Source organism: Nycticebus coucang, chromosome 9 (genome assembly GCF_027406575.1).
Source record: "Nycticebus coucang isolate mNycCou1 chromosome 9, mNycCou1.pri, whole genome shotgun sequence".
NCBI classification, from domain to species: domain Eukaryota; kingdom Metazoa; phylum Chordata; class Mammalia; order Primates; family Lorisidae; genus Nycticebus; species Nycticebus coucang.
Window position 1 is genome coordinate 120,514,749 of NC_069788.1, and position 13,864 is coordinate 120,528,612.

The window sequence follows — 13,864 nt, forward strand, 5'->3', positions numbered from 1 at the left end:
GACTCGGTGTTGTAGCATCACTTCTGGTGTCTTCTGGTGTGTGCGCTACCGGTGCTGAAGGGTTCCAGGGGGTGGAGGTGGGATGGCTGTAGAGACAGGCTGCATGGGAGATGTCCCTGAGTATAGCTCTTCCTCAGCACTAGAAAGTGTCTGTATATCCCTTCGTCTCACTGCTTGTTGGAATTCAGTCGATTGAACCTATGGGAACTCTGTGAAGTGTAGACCAGAGGGTTGCTGAGAGAAAGGACTCAGGCTGTGGACTATGACAGCCTCAAGGGCTTTCTGCTTTCTGCTTCTATAGAGCTGAGATGGGCAGACAAGAGCACTGTATAGATAAGTAAGTTCTATTATTGTATCTGAAATATTTGTCGCTTATTAAATGATCTTTTTTTTTTTTTTTAGATAGAGTCTCACTTTTTCCCCCTGGGTAGAGTGCTGTGATACTACCCAAGCAACCTCAAACTCTTGGGCTCAAGTGGTCCTCCTGCCTCAGCCTCCTGAGTAGCTGGGCCTAAAGGCACCTGCCACAATGCCTGGCTAGTTTTACTTTTTTAGTAGAGACGGGCTGTTCTCAAACTCCTGAGCTCAGGCCATCTACCCGCCTCAGCCTTCCAGAGTGCTAAGGTTACAGGCATGAGCCACTGCTTCCAGCCAAATCTTTTTTTTTTTTTTGTCTTTTGAGACAGAGTCTCACTTTGTCACCTTCAGTAGTGTGCCCTACCATCTTAGCTTACAGCAACCTCAAACTCTTGGGTTTAAGTGATTCTCTTTTCTCAGCCTCCCAAGTAGCTGGGACTACAGGCGCACACCACAAAACCTGGCTATTTTTAGACATGGAGGGTCTCACTCTGCCTCAGGCTAGTCTCAAGCTCATGAGCTCAGGCAGTCCACCCACCTCAGCCTCCCAGGGTTCTAGGATTACAGGCGTGAGCCACCACTCCTGGCCAGCGAAATATTCTTTATTAAAAGTTTTAAAATGAGAACAGAACATTTTCTATTTCCCACTATAAAACAACTAGGTGTTTACTTACATTGGTGCAGATAATGTGTGTGTATGTTGCGTTTGTGTGTCTCAGGAGAGAGGCAGTTCTTTAGCTAAGAGACCTTGGCAGACTTTCCTTTAGCTCCAAGTTCATTAAAACTGTGGTCATCCCTGGGTCTCCCACTGAACACCAGTTAGGCACAGATAGGCCTAAGAGACTCGGTAGGATAATGTCCTCTCACTCCTGCCCTCCATTCTTAGGTCTGTCCCTAAAAAGGCTGGGGTACAAGGTAATGGCACCAATGGCCTAATGGGTGTGTTTTGTATCCTGTCCCCAGAGCCTGGTCACTCCTTGTACAGCCGGGCAACACTCCCCAGCGGGCAGCGAGGCTTCACGCTGCCCTGCCAGGCCTTAAGGGCCGTAGAAAGTCGGGTGCGACCTCTGCTTTCCAGCCAGGGTGCTGTTGAGGGGCTTGGCAGTGGGTGCAGCTAATGTGCTGATGTGCTTATTGCAAGGAAGGTGGGGCTTGAGGGGGAGCCAGGGAGCCCCAGACATGCGGCTGGTTGTCTGAAGGGGAAATACAGTGCTCAACCCCCTGAAGAGGCTCCTGCATCACAGGCCCTGGTGGGGCGCACTAATGTAGGGACCTGGGCAGTGCTGCTCCTGCAGGGCTGGCAGTTACAGTAAAGATCCCCAGAGCTGGATGGGCCCTGCCTACCTGGTGGGAGGGCACGTGGAGGGCGGCGTCCCTGAGGCCCTAGGGTTGCTGGGACCAGGCTTGTGTGGACTTTGAGCTGGTGATGGGCTGGTGGTGCCATGAGCTTGGGCAGGCCAGGCCCAGTAGCTTCCTGGCCTGTGCTGACTGCCATTTGCTTTCCTCCTCAGAGCCATCCAGACACCTGCTCAGGCAACTGAATGAGAAGGGTGAGTGTGCGAGGGATGCATGGCCAAGCCACTGTGCTGGGGGAGGGGCAGGAGCAGGTAGCGACCTGGGGAGCATTTGAGGAGAATAGTTCAGGTGGATCTGTCTGAGGGGTGCTCAAGCTCTCCCCTACTGCAAGCCCTGCTCACCCCCTCAGTGACAACAGGAGCCGAGTGACAGGCACAGACCTGCGCTGCTCTGTGTCCCTGAGCTCCTGCTCTGTCAGTCATTCCTTTGAAAGCCCAAGAGACTTGCGCAGGTTTTGGGAGCAGGAGCCCCCAGTGGGCCTTCGCCTCTGGCCTCTGTACAGAAGCTCCTTCTCTTGCTCATTGATCTCTTCCCCTCCCCTGCCCCTCGCTTGTGTGGCTGGGACCTGGTGGTGGTGTCAACAGCCAGTGCAGCAGGAATGAAGGTGAGGCCAGTGGGCAGTGGGGAACAAGGAGGAGGGCACTGGTGGTGGGGGGCGGGGGGGATGGGACTGCCCAGCTCAGGTCAGCTCAGCTGCTGGCCCCTCAGCCCTCTTTGTCCTTATTCTCTCCATACATACCTGTCAAGCGCCCACCATGGGCCAGGCTCTTGTATCGGGGCCCCTTCTGCACCCTCTCCCGGGAGCAGTGACCTGCCCAGCTGGATCCTCTCACATTTTCCTGTCAGGGAAGGCAGGCTTCTCTAGGTTCTGAGTTCTTGAGCGGGTCCCAGCCTTCCCTCCACAAGAATACCTGCTCCTGCCTGGACCCCAGTGGGAACTGGAGTTGGGCATATAGATATGGCTGTCTGTGTGAAGCCCCCCAGCCACTCGGGAAGAGGGGAGGTCACCCAAGAGGCCAATCACAAGGGGGTCTTATGCTCTGAACAGCATGCAGGCAGTGCTGGCACCCTCCTGGACTTTGGGCAGCACCCCTGTCCTCAGGGTCTGGAGCCAGAGGCTGAGGGGGCAGCACAGGAGGGGCAGAAAGAAGAGGAGGAGGAGGAAGAAGAGCAGGCTTTTCAGGTTTCTTTGGAGGACCTGGCAGGGCATCAAGGCAGCGAGAATGGGACCGGGCCAGAGCCCCTAGGCTCCGAGGAGGAGGAGAGCCTGGCAGTGGCGGAGCAGGTAGCCGACTTTGCCAGCTCCCTGCTGGCTGCCTTCCACTGCTGGCACTATCGGGCCAACGCTTTACTTTTCTCCCGGGGCGCTATGGTGAGGTGTCTCTCTGATCTCCCCTCCTCCTTGCATGGTCCCTGGCATGTGCATGCCCCTTAGGAGTCCCCTCTGCTGCCCTCCTTCCCTGCCCTGGCTCCTTTACTCCTGCCCTGGGCAGTTCTTAACCCCTCGCTTGCTTGCTGTCATGCCCTGGTGAGCCCCTGGCATGTGCTGCCCCAGCACTAATGAGCATAACTCCCAGGGGGCATGACGAAGGGGGTGGGGCAGTGGGGGAAGGGAGAGGCTGATGCACAGCGGGACTGGGAAGATCAGGTCCACCTGGCCTGTTCTGAAGCTGCATGCCTAGTAGTTCAGGTTGGCTCTGGAGTGTCTCGGGACCAAGGCTGGCTCTCAGGGAGGCTCAGCCCACTAGGGGCACAGGAGATGCTGCCCATGTTGGGATACGGATGGGATCAGCTCCCAGTTCTCCTCGAGTTGACAGCTGACCTCTGCTTGCTGCAGGGGAAGGGACGCAGGGAGTCTGAAGGCCCCACGAGCTGCAGAAGGCCTAGTGGCCAGTCGCCATCCGGTGCTGAGAAGCGCATCAGCTTCGAGTCCATCTCTTCCCTGCCAGAGGTGAGTGGCCAGCAGGTGGGATGGGAAGTGCAGAGCTATCTGGAGTCCAGGTCTGTAGCTGTGGCTTCAGGCATGAGCTCTCCCATTGGGCCAGTTAGAATAAGAGATTCCCCAACCCCCACGGACTTTTGTCCCTTCAGGAGGCATGTTCAGCCTAGGGGTTCATGGTTTGATGAGCAGACTGGCCCTTTCTGTAAATTAGAAGATACACCTGCTTTGGCACAGATGCTGTTCCATGCCAAGGGGTACAGCCAGTGGAAATGAATCAGATTTTAACCCCTTTGGCCACCCACCTTGTTGGGACACAGGGTCCTGCCTCTGCCACAGTGCCAGACATTTAAGTCACACTTGTGGCCAACTGGGTGAAGATGTGAAGGTATTGATCTCTATCGGACACCTTCATAACTGATGTTTTTACTTCTTCCTTCTATTCTCCATAAAAGCTCTGGAAGAATACTGGCTCTGGGAGGCTGGTGGTGTGCCTGGAATTGGGTCTGAGGTCAGACCTGGGTCTCTGACTTGGTCCTACTCACCTCTTCCCACCACCCCGTGTATGGGTTGTTGTGTGGTCCTATGTCTTCCTGCAAAACTGTAAGGGAAAGGTCATGAGCTAAGACCTAGACCTCTCCTGGTGGGCCTCACAGCCAGGACTGAGAAGCCCAGGTGAATCGGGATAGGAATGTAGCATGGTGTCTTAGTTTGGGCTGTAATAAAAAGCCTCAGACTTGGTAGTTTATAAACAATAGGAATGTATTGCTCCCAATTCTGGATGCCTGGGGGTTGGTGTCTGGTGAAGTTTGCCATCTGCTTCTTAGGTGACATCTTGCTATGTCCTCACATGGGCCAAGTTAGCTCCCTTGAGCCTCTGTTGTGAGGGCACTAGTCCTGTCTATGCGGGTGGGGCCCTCGTGGTGCCTAGTGTTTTTGGACGGTGTAGTCCTCCTCTGCAGATCCTGAACCAGAACAAATGGGATCAGATCTAATTCCTCAGAACTGGGTGTTTACTCTTATCTTCTCCCTAAAGACTTCTCTGGAAAGCTTCCTATCCCAGCAGGTTTTATTGTTCAGATTGCCTTCAAAGTGGTCAAGAGGGAATTCTCAGGTTTACGTCCTTCCTTGCCCATTTAGGCACATGCAGTCATGCTGGGCCTGCAGGCACTGAGGCTGGCCAGGAGGAGCCACATTCTTGGTCCTGATCCTCTCACGGGATCCCAGTATGTGACTGTTGCTGTCTGGACCCTGATCTACATGAGAGAGCCTGTCCTCTTAGGGAAATTTAAATGTCCTCATGTTGATCAGGTCTGGGTTTGAACCCCCAAACCCCTGAGTTGGGGTGCCTCTAGGATTTTAGGGAGCTGCCTTCCCCTTAGACGGGGAGACCTAGTGCCACAGTTTTGTGAGAGCAGACCACTGGGTGCCTGGCCCGGCATTGTGTCTCCCACCATGTCCCTTTAGTTCCCAGGCAGGCTGCCATCTGTGCCTAGTCTTCTTGGTTTGAGGGCATAGCTGCAGGGTGACTAAAGGACATGATCCTATTCCTTTCTTCCCTAAGGCCCCTCTGGGTTTCCCTCATTCTGGTTGCCTTGACTCCTAAACTGCAGGCCCCTCTCCTTAGGCTTTGAGCAGGCTGTGCTATCTCCTCATCCCCTAGAACTCAGGAAGCAGGTTTTTTTCTCATGTGAGCTCTCTTGGCCATGCTCCAGGTTGAACCAGATCCTGAGTCTGGGACGGAGCAGGAGGTCTTTGCTGCCGAGGAAGGTCCCAGCACTGAGATGCTTTCAGACACAGAATCTCCGGAAGTCCTGGAGACGCAGCCTGATGCCCACCAGGAGCTGCCGGAGGTGGACCACCCGGATGATGTGGTGGACTTTGTGGTGGCTGAGAGCACTGAGGACCTTAAGACTCTGAGCAGCGAGGAGGAGGAAGAAATGGGAGCCACCCAGGAGCCTGAGAGCCTCCTGCCACCCTCTGTGCTAGACCAGGCCTGTGTCATTGCTGAGAGATTCGTCAGCAGCTTCTCTCGGCGGAGCAGCCTGGCTCTAGATGATGGCAAACCCAATGGGTTGGGGACCCCACGGCTGGTCAGCCGTAGCAGTAGTGTGCTCAGCCTAGAAGGCAGTGAGAAGGGCCTGGCCTGGCGTGGGAGTTCCTCAGACTCTATCAGTTGTCAGCTCCCCCAAGGGGTGGATATCAGTGTGGGGGTGGCCACAGACGGCAGCCCTTCTGTCAACGGAACAGAGCCCCTAAGCCCAGGGTGCCCAGTGGAGCCTGACAGGTCATCTTGTAAAAAAAAGGAATCCATGCTTTCCACCCGGGACCGGCTGTTGCTGGACAAAATTAAGAGCTATTATGAAAATGCAGAACACCATGATGCAGGCTTTAGTGTGCGGCGCCGGGAAAGCCTCTCCTACATCCCCAAAGGACTGGTGAGAAACTCAGTCTCCAGGTTCAATGCCCCTCCCAGGCCAGACCCAGAACCAGTGGCCCCAGTAGGGCACAAGAGACAGGTGGGCTCCCGGCCGGCTTCGTTGGCTCTGTTTGATCTCCCTGGACCAAGCCAGGCAGGCCCAGGGGACCCTATAACAGATGCTGAGTTCCGCCCATCTTCAGAAATTGTGAAGATCTGGGAAGGGATGGAGTCTTCTGGGGGAAGCCCTCAGAAGGGGCCAGGTCACGGCCAGGCCAATGGCTTTGACCTGCACGAACCACTCCTCATCCTGGAGGAGCATGAGCTTGGAGCCATCACCGAGGAGTCGGCCACTGCCTCTCCGGAAAGCACCTCTCCCACCGAGCGCCCCAGCCCAGCACACCTGGCCCGGGAGCTGAAAGAGCTGGTGAAGGAGCTGAGCAGCAGCAGCCAGGGGGAGCTGGTGGCCCCACTGCACCCCCGCATCGTGCAGCTCTCCCACGTGATGGATAGCCACGTGAGCGAGCGTGTCAGGAACAAGGTGTACCAACTGGCCCGACAGTACAGCCTCCGCATCAAGGCCAGCAAGTCGGCCAGGCCACCACTGCCCTGGGACAAGGCAGCTCCTGCTGGGGATGGGAAGACACCCACCGTCTCCTGCCTACAGGAGGAGACCGGGGAGCCTTCGGGTGGCAAAGGTATGACGAGAGTGGGGAGTATGGACAGAGCCCCTAAGCCCAGGGTGCCCAGTGGAGCCTGACATACTCTCACAAGTGGCATTTAGAAAAGCCGCTTAAGGAACTAACTTTTAGTGACCTCTGAAAGCCTCTAATAAAGAGACGGGCTGGACCCTGAGTACCGAGGGCATAGGGTGAGCCTTGGCCACTGGGCCGACACTCTGAGGCCAAGTCTGCCCTTCTGGTTGGGCCCTTTCAGTGCCCCTCACCCCAGGAAACCAGCCAGGGGCTGCTGCTTTACCAGGAAGGGAGCAGGTGCTCTCACCGATCCTTTGATTCCTGCCCCATCTGCTGCCCTAGTTCCTCCATTGCCTTTGATGAGCAGCTGTAGGTGGTAACTGAGATTCCACTTTCGTCATGCCCCAAACCCCAGTGACCAGCCTTGCTTGAGGAGGGAGGTGGGGACGGCTCAAGAGTCCTCCCTTGCAGCTCCCTTGTTCCATCCTCTCCTTGCAGGTCGGAGAAAGCCAGTGTTATCTCTCCTCAACTACAAGCCACCTGTGGCCCAAGAGCACAGCCCCCCCAAGCCCTCCTCTGCAGGGGAGATGGCGTCACGACGTTTCACCTTCAGCCCTTCTGCTGCTGGCCCAAGGACCACCTCGCCTGGGGGCCATCCCTCCTCCCGAAGCCCCCTTAGCCCCTTTGACACTGAGACCTTCAACTGGCCTGATGTCCGAGAGCTCTGCTCCAAGTACGCCTCCCATGATAGGCCTCTTCGGGCTGAGGGCAGCTGGCCCCGCCGGCTTTCTGTCAACCGGAGCCGCTCACTGCCTGAGAACATGATGGAGCCACCTCTGTCAGGCAGCAGGGACCACTGCTGCAGCCTGAGCACCAAGAGAGGCCTGGGAGGCAGAGTGGCTGCCCAGCCCCCGCTCCCTGGGTCTACACTCCACATGGGGCCAGACGGAGGTGAGGCCTTGTTTGTCACTGCAGACCTCATCCTGGAAGACAGCCAGCGGGTGATTGTCCTGGAGAAGGGACCCCTTCCTAGCCCCACTGTGGGGCTGAAGGAGGAGGGCAGAGGGCCGGGACCAAGCTTGCTTGCAACACCTATGGTGCAGGGCTTGGATTTCCAGGTGTCTGTGGAGCGTCGGCCAAAGGAAGAGGGCTCCAGGGACCCAACAGACCCAAGTCAGCAGGGCAGAGTGAGAAACCTCAGAGAGAAATTCCAGGCCTTGAACTCCATAGGTTGACTCAGACTCCTGGGGGAAGGAGGAGTCATGTTTGTGGTTAGGGAGAGTCTGGGCATACTTGGTCCAGCCTGGGCCATAGGGGGCATGCACAGGGCCTGTGGAAGGCGAGGAGGCTGTCCCCTTTTGCTCTTCCGTGTGCAGTGAACTCATGTGCTACCTGTGCCATGTGGTAGTGCTCTCCTGGAGCTTGTTACAGCTTTGCATAGGACCAGCGAGCCACTCTTCCCCTCTGAGGCTGACGTGCCACTTTCCTTGTAAATAGTTCTTTTCTGGTTAAGAAGCCAGGTATTTAAGCTCACCTCTTCCCAGGGAGAGCCAGCCCTGCTCAGGCCACTGCCAGCCCAAGGAGCCCACCCAGGGAAACTTGAGGAGTGGCCTGGGGGCCCTGTTCTTTAACTGTGCCTTTCCTTAGCAACTTGGCAGGAAGGAAGCCAATAATTTATTGCTTTGCGTTCTGTGGTGTGTGCACATGTGTGTGTCCTGCCATTGTTTATTCCCTTCCTGTGAAGAATGTAGCAGACTCAGTAGGTACTCTGAGGGTTGTCTTGCTGACTCTGTGCTTGTCACTAATGTATACACGTTTCATTATTTACCAATGGTGCAATAACCACTGCTGACACTGCTGCCCACTGTGTGTGGCCTCCTTATTGCGCCTGGTGGGGATGGGGAGGGTTGTCCAAGAGCCAGGGATGTCATGGAGGCAGAGACCCAGGGCTTGTTCCTCCTACATTCATTCATCATCCAGGATCACAAAGCATAAAGCACCAGGGTGCGGGCACGGGAGGCAGGAGTTGAGGGTGGGAGTTTGCTCTCTGCTCCTTCTCCCATGGGCTTCTCTGTCAACCCACAGCCTGTGGTCCTGTTGGGATGGGGCCCGCATGCAAGTCTTTAGCTCTTTCTTCAAGGACCAAGGTTGAACTAAAAATGGGAAGTGAAGGAACACTCTTCTAGTGAGCAGATTTCCCAATGTCTGGTATCTTTTGCTCTCTTCTCCCTTTCCAGTTCCCAGAAGACATCTTGGAAGGCAAGGATTCTAAGCGTAGAGAAGTATCTTCAAAAGTGGCCTGCAACATTGAGTGAGGAGAGCAAGTGCACTTGGGATGGGTCCTCTGTTTTTATTCTCAAAAACGTCTTTGATTCAAAAGAGCTAAGAACGTCTCCCAGTTCCAGTTGGGTTTGGAGGAGCAGCCTTGTTTTGTCTAGTTTGTTCTGGTCGGGGCCTGGGAGGAAGGGCCACAGGGCCCAGGTGGTAGCGCTGTCTGACAAGCATTCCCACAGTCTGCAGGGGCAGGGTCCCTGTGTCTTTTGACCTAGGAAGATGGACTCAACCTGCACATGGGCCTGCTGAGTCTAACAGGGTGCTAGATCACCTGTTAGACTGGTGATCTAGTCACCTGTCTAGATCGGAGACGAGTGCTGGCCTTTTTGAGCAACAGCAGTGCAGGCCAGTGATGCTGTGTTCTGCTGTCTTCCCTGAATCTTCTGTGGTCATTTCAGCAGTCACTGAGAAGAGAAATGGCTCCTCCCAGGCAAATCTCAGGACATGACACTGAGTAGCCATAGTGTACTGGAGGTGTGAGGGTCAACCCAGGCTCTTGTCCCAGCCTTGCTGTTAACTAGCTCACCCATACTTGTACTTTGTCGTTGTCTAAAAATTGGAAGGGATGAGTTGTGATTTCCCAAACTCTGATGGGGACTCTTAGTTGTAGCTAACCCTGTCCCCAGGAGGTCCTTACATAGCTATCTCTATGTCTGGGAACCTTGGGCCAGGGCAGTGGTTCTCATTGGTGCCCAATAATCTGCAGAGGCCTTTGTGAACCGGCAGTCCCTATGTCCCGTCCCCTAGATCAAGTGGATCTGCCCCTGTGGAGCTGAGCCCAGGCACAGAGGTCCTGGTGATTCTGCTGTCCTGAGCTCTGTGGAGAGAGGCCTGGGCTGATCTTTGCTTAGAGATGATTTTGCCCTGCAGCAGGCCTTCAAGGTGCTCAAATGTGCGAGTTAGCAAGCCCTTCCCAGGATCTCTGGTGAGGCACAGGACCTGGGTGTGGCAGAGGCATCCCATAAGACTCCCAGGCAAAACCAGAATCTGGCTGGACCCTCTGGTGCTAGCCCTGTCAAGCCCAGTTCAAAGGGAAACAAGGCTAGTCAAATAAGAAACTAAAAGAAGCATGGAGCATTATTGATTTATTAGAAAAATTAGTAAATGAGTTTCCTCTGGTTGGTGGAAGCACGGTTGAGCAGGTGGAGGACATGGCCCAGCCGGCCCCAGGACCAGCCCAGATTGCATGGTCTGTGCCCAACAGGGTTGTGTTCCCCTGCGGCCACCTCGTGTCCTCCCTGAGCTAGCTTGTCCAAGGGACCAAGCCACATGGTCCTGTGCCTTCTTTCGCCTCTGGATTTCTGCCCCCTTCCACTGAGGGAGGAAGGGGAGCCCAGCCCAGCCTAAAGAACCCTGGTTGTCCCCAGTAGGCAGGAAGGACTGATAAAGTGGAGCCTCCACAGGCCTGCCTCTGTGGGTACCAGTGCAGGTGTATGTGTGGGGGAGCCCAGGGACCTCCATACCTCCCTCAGCCAGTCAGCTGAGGCCCAGGGACACAGGGGAAGGAGAAAGGGAAGGAGGACTGCCTGGCCATGCCCAGAAGGAGCTTCCTCTGAACTGCCCTGGGGAGGAAGCCTGTATGCTGGTGTGGACCGGAGCTGTATCGGCCTAGTTTGGGAGTAACATCAAGGCAAAGACTGCAAAGAAGAACAAGTAAAAACAAAGAAACCTGGCCAGGGCTGCAGGAGAGCTTAGGCCTGGTGTGGCACAGGGTCTCCCAAAGTCCAGTTAATTGAGTGTCTTGGGGCCTAGGTGAGTGAGATGGGAGGGGTGCATGGGGAGCTGGCAATCGATGGTGGTCACATGCAGCTGGCTGCCTTTGCCCCATCTGGGGGACCTGGGGTTGTGGAATCCTAGCTCTTCCATTGGAGTCCTTTCTTAGGTCAGTGAAGTGGCTTGCTAAAAATTTCTTACTTCAAGTGCTACTTTGGCACATGCTGTGGGGTGTGGGGTGGACCCTTGTCCCTTAATTTCCTAAGGACTAGCTCAGGGAAACAGTTGAGGGAGGTGCCTGTCATCATCTGCCCTTTAGCAAGGAACCTGCTCTCTGCCCCAGAGAAGGACATGCCCTCAAAAGCACCAAAGGCCTCCTTTATTGCTAGGTGAGTGTGGTCACTGCACTGCCTTAGTTTCTCCAGTTGCAGAAAGAGGATGGTGAACTAATACAGGTTCCCTGTAGAAGCAGAGGGCTGTGGGGTCAAATGAAGTTGTCAGGCTGCATGGGCTGAGTCTTCCCTCCTGTCTGCTGAAGTTGGCTTCACCCTAATATAGCATCTGGCCTGCAGGGCAACAAGGATCTCTCAACTGGGCCTGCACCAATCAGCCCTAAGTGTTCCCGAGAAGGCCCAATGATTCTGAGCCAAAACGCAGTTGGTATGCCGGGCTGGAGCTGTGTTGCTTTCAGAGCAGAGTGGAGAGGGAAATGCCTGTGGAACAAATTGTCTCCTGAAGCCTGACCCTGGCAGCGTAAGGAAGGTGGGGAAGGCCATCCCCGGGATGTAGATTGCAACAGAGCCCCTTCTGGAGCTTGGGGATGGGAGGTGTTAGATGTTTGACCTCTGTACTCATGTGATTCCCCCACCCCACCCCCAACCCGAAAGCCAGGACCTTCAGGAGAAGCCAGCTGCCTGGGGCTAGTTAACGTCAAATGGATGGTAATGCCTAGGCATGGCCACATTTGCCACCCCAAGGTGATAGGGGATCTACTCTGCTGCCTGTCCAATCAATACTCTGGGATGGTAGCAGCTGCAGACAACACACAGTCTGGCGTTTGATTCTGGATGCATGAGTCCAGGTTCTGAGCTGTGCATCCTGTCTCAGGGGTCTACACTGTCTCCCTGTGTCAGGTATTGCTGGTTTGGCTGCTAGGGTCCCAGCATGGAAAGGCAGAGACTTCGGCAGTGTGAGACCTGTTTCACTCCTCAAGTCTGGGCCCTGAGCCCCAACCTCTAACCCTGGTGGATGGTTTAGAGGAGTGGTGGCTTGCCCGTCCTTACTTCACCTGCCTCCTGCAGTGGGAGCAAACGGTGCTGTAGGTGGCAGAAGGTACCTTTAGTCAGGATCCACTGACCCTGGAGGCTCTCCTTTATGGTGAGAGGAGGACAGGGGAAGGGACCGGTTGGCCCCTGAGGTGAGAGGCCCAGTTCTGAAGAAGCCCAGGGCAGAGGAGGCTGGCAGCCTCAAGGGCCCTGCATGTGGTCTTGTCCCCAAAGTGGCCCACCCAAAGGCTCTTTCCTCACTCCCTAGTGGGCAGGCCAGGAGCTTCCAGTGTCCTTGTCCCTTTCCCTGGCTGTGACCCCAAGCCAGACTTGCTTTGGGGATGGGCAGCATTTGAAGAACCCCATTAGCCCCTTTCTCCAACTTCTCCAGGGCGCAGGGGGGAGGAGGGCACGTGCCTCAGAACGTTTCCTGCCCCCAGACACCTCCGACTGGCTCAAGTACAGCGAGGGTCCGGCTGGTGACTTGGCCCAGGGCAAGCGGGCAGGAGGACAGGACTGGCAGAGGCCCAGGGTCCCTACACGTCCCAACGCTCCATTGCGCCCACCTGCCAGCTGTTACTTCTTTTTAGGGAAGAAACTGAATCTCTTCTCCTTGTCCTTTTTGCCAAAGCCAGACAGGGAGGGCAGGGGCAGGCTCTGCGCCTTGACACGGATGCTCTGGGACTCGTTGATAGCGGTGCTCACGCCCTGTAGCCAGGACAGCATCTCCTCCTGCGGGCAGGAGGGCAGGCTGAGTGGCGAGGGTTTTCAAGCTCCTGCAATCGGGGTCTGCCTGTGCTAAGTGAGCCTTGGGAGCAAGCAGCTGGGGTCTCCTCCACCTGCCCCTTTGCCAGCCACATCTGAGCTTGGTTGCCCCCCACTTACCTCATCCTTGCCATGGAATAGCCACTCGCTGCCATTACTCAGCCTAGGAAGACAAAAGGTTTCCTGTCATTGTGGCCACCACCGGGAGTCCAGGCAGAGGGCTGGCTCTGATCCCACAATCCCCTGCACCTAGTATCCAGAACCCCAGGGAGCATAGCATCTCTGAGGGTAAAAGTCTAGACCATCAGCCCCTTTGATCTGGAGCTGGTCCCATGCAGTGTGCCTCTGCCTGGGCCAGTACTAAGGCCACATCAAGCCATCAACCTGAGAGGTAAGGGTCAGTGGGCAGGAAGGCCTAACCTCAGCTTGAAGACGTGCTTCTTCTTCTTGTAGTTGGCTGCAATCTCACAGATGGCATGTCTCAGGGCCAGAGGTTCCTCCCCATGGTAGGGCATCCCCAGGGCCAGGTTCTTGGCATCCTTGTAGAAGGTCAGCTCGCTGTTCCTCAGCACGCAGTAGAGATGGTTCCATGACCTGCAGAGGTGCAGACAGGCAGGTCATCCACGGTCCTGACACAGCTCTGTAACCAGTTCCCATAACTTCATCTTTGAAATAATTATACGACTTTTGCCCTGGTAAATAGTAACACATTTGTTTACATATGGATGATTATTATTATATTTTTTTTTTGTAGAGACAGAGTCTCACTTTATGGCCCTCGGTAGAGTGCCGTGGCCTCACACAGCTCACAGCAACCTCCAACTCCTGGGCTTAAGCGATTCTCTTGCCTCAGCCTCCCGAGTAGCTGGGACTACAGGCGCCCGCCACAACGCCCGGCTATTTTTTGTTGCAGTTTGGCCGGGGCCGGGTTTGAGCCCGCCACCCTCGGTATATGGGGCCGGCGCCTTACTGACTGAGCCACAGGCGCCGCCCCCTGGATGATTATTTTTTTAATTTCATG

At 55.5% G+C, this 13,864-nt stretch overlaps 2 protein-coding genes across 15 annotated transcripts in view; one reads left to right on the top strand and one right to left on the bottom strand.

Annotated features, from left to right (window-relative positions):
- The window catches only part of PLEKHG3 (pleckstrin homology and RhoGEF domain containing G3), a 43,421-nt gene extending 34,795 nt beyond the window's left edge, over positions 1-8,626 (top strand). For 7 of the 10 annotated variants that reach the window (XM_053601072.1, XM_053601074.1, XM_053601073.1 and 4 more), the window contains 6 exons: positions 1,869-1,907; positions 2,298-2,317; positions 2,762-3,085; positions 3,551-3,664; positions 5,368-6,769; positions 7,265-8,626. In XM_053601072.1, coding sequence (XP_053457047.1) covers positions 1,869-1,907; positions 2,298-2,317; positions 2,762-3,085; positions 3,551-3,664; positions 5,368-6,769; positions 7,265-8,001 — 2,636 coding nt within the window. In that variant the 3' untranslated portion in view covers positions 8,002-8,626. The remainder of the gene's footprint in view (positions 1-1,868; positions 1,908-2,297; positions 2,318-2,761; positions 3,086-3,550; positions 3,665-5,367; positions 6,770-7,264) is intronic. The other 3 variants (XM_053601080.1, XM_053601079.1, XM_053601078.1) reach the window with 2 other exon arrangements.
- Positions 8,627-8,768: 142 nt separating this feature from the next.
- Positions 8,769-13,864, bottom strand: part of SPTB (spectrin beta, erythrocytic) — a 126,767-nt gene continuing 121,671 nt past the window's right edge. For all 5 annotated transcript variants that reach the window (XM_053601066.1, XM_053601067.1, XM_053601070.1 and 2 more), the window contains 3 exons: positions 13,264-13,437; positions 12,964-13,006; positions 8,769-12,810 (listed from right to left, as the gene is read on the bottom strand). In XM_053601066.1, coding sequence (XP_053457041.1) covers positions 12,655-12,810; positions 12,964-13,006; positions 13,264-13,437 — 373 coding nt within the window. In that variant the 3' untranslated portion in view covers positions 8,769-12,654. The remainder of the gene's footprint in view (positions 12,811-12,963; positions 13,007-13,263; positions 13,438-13,864) is intronic.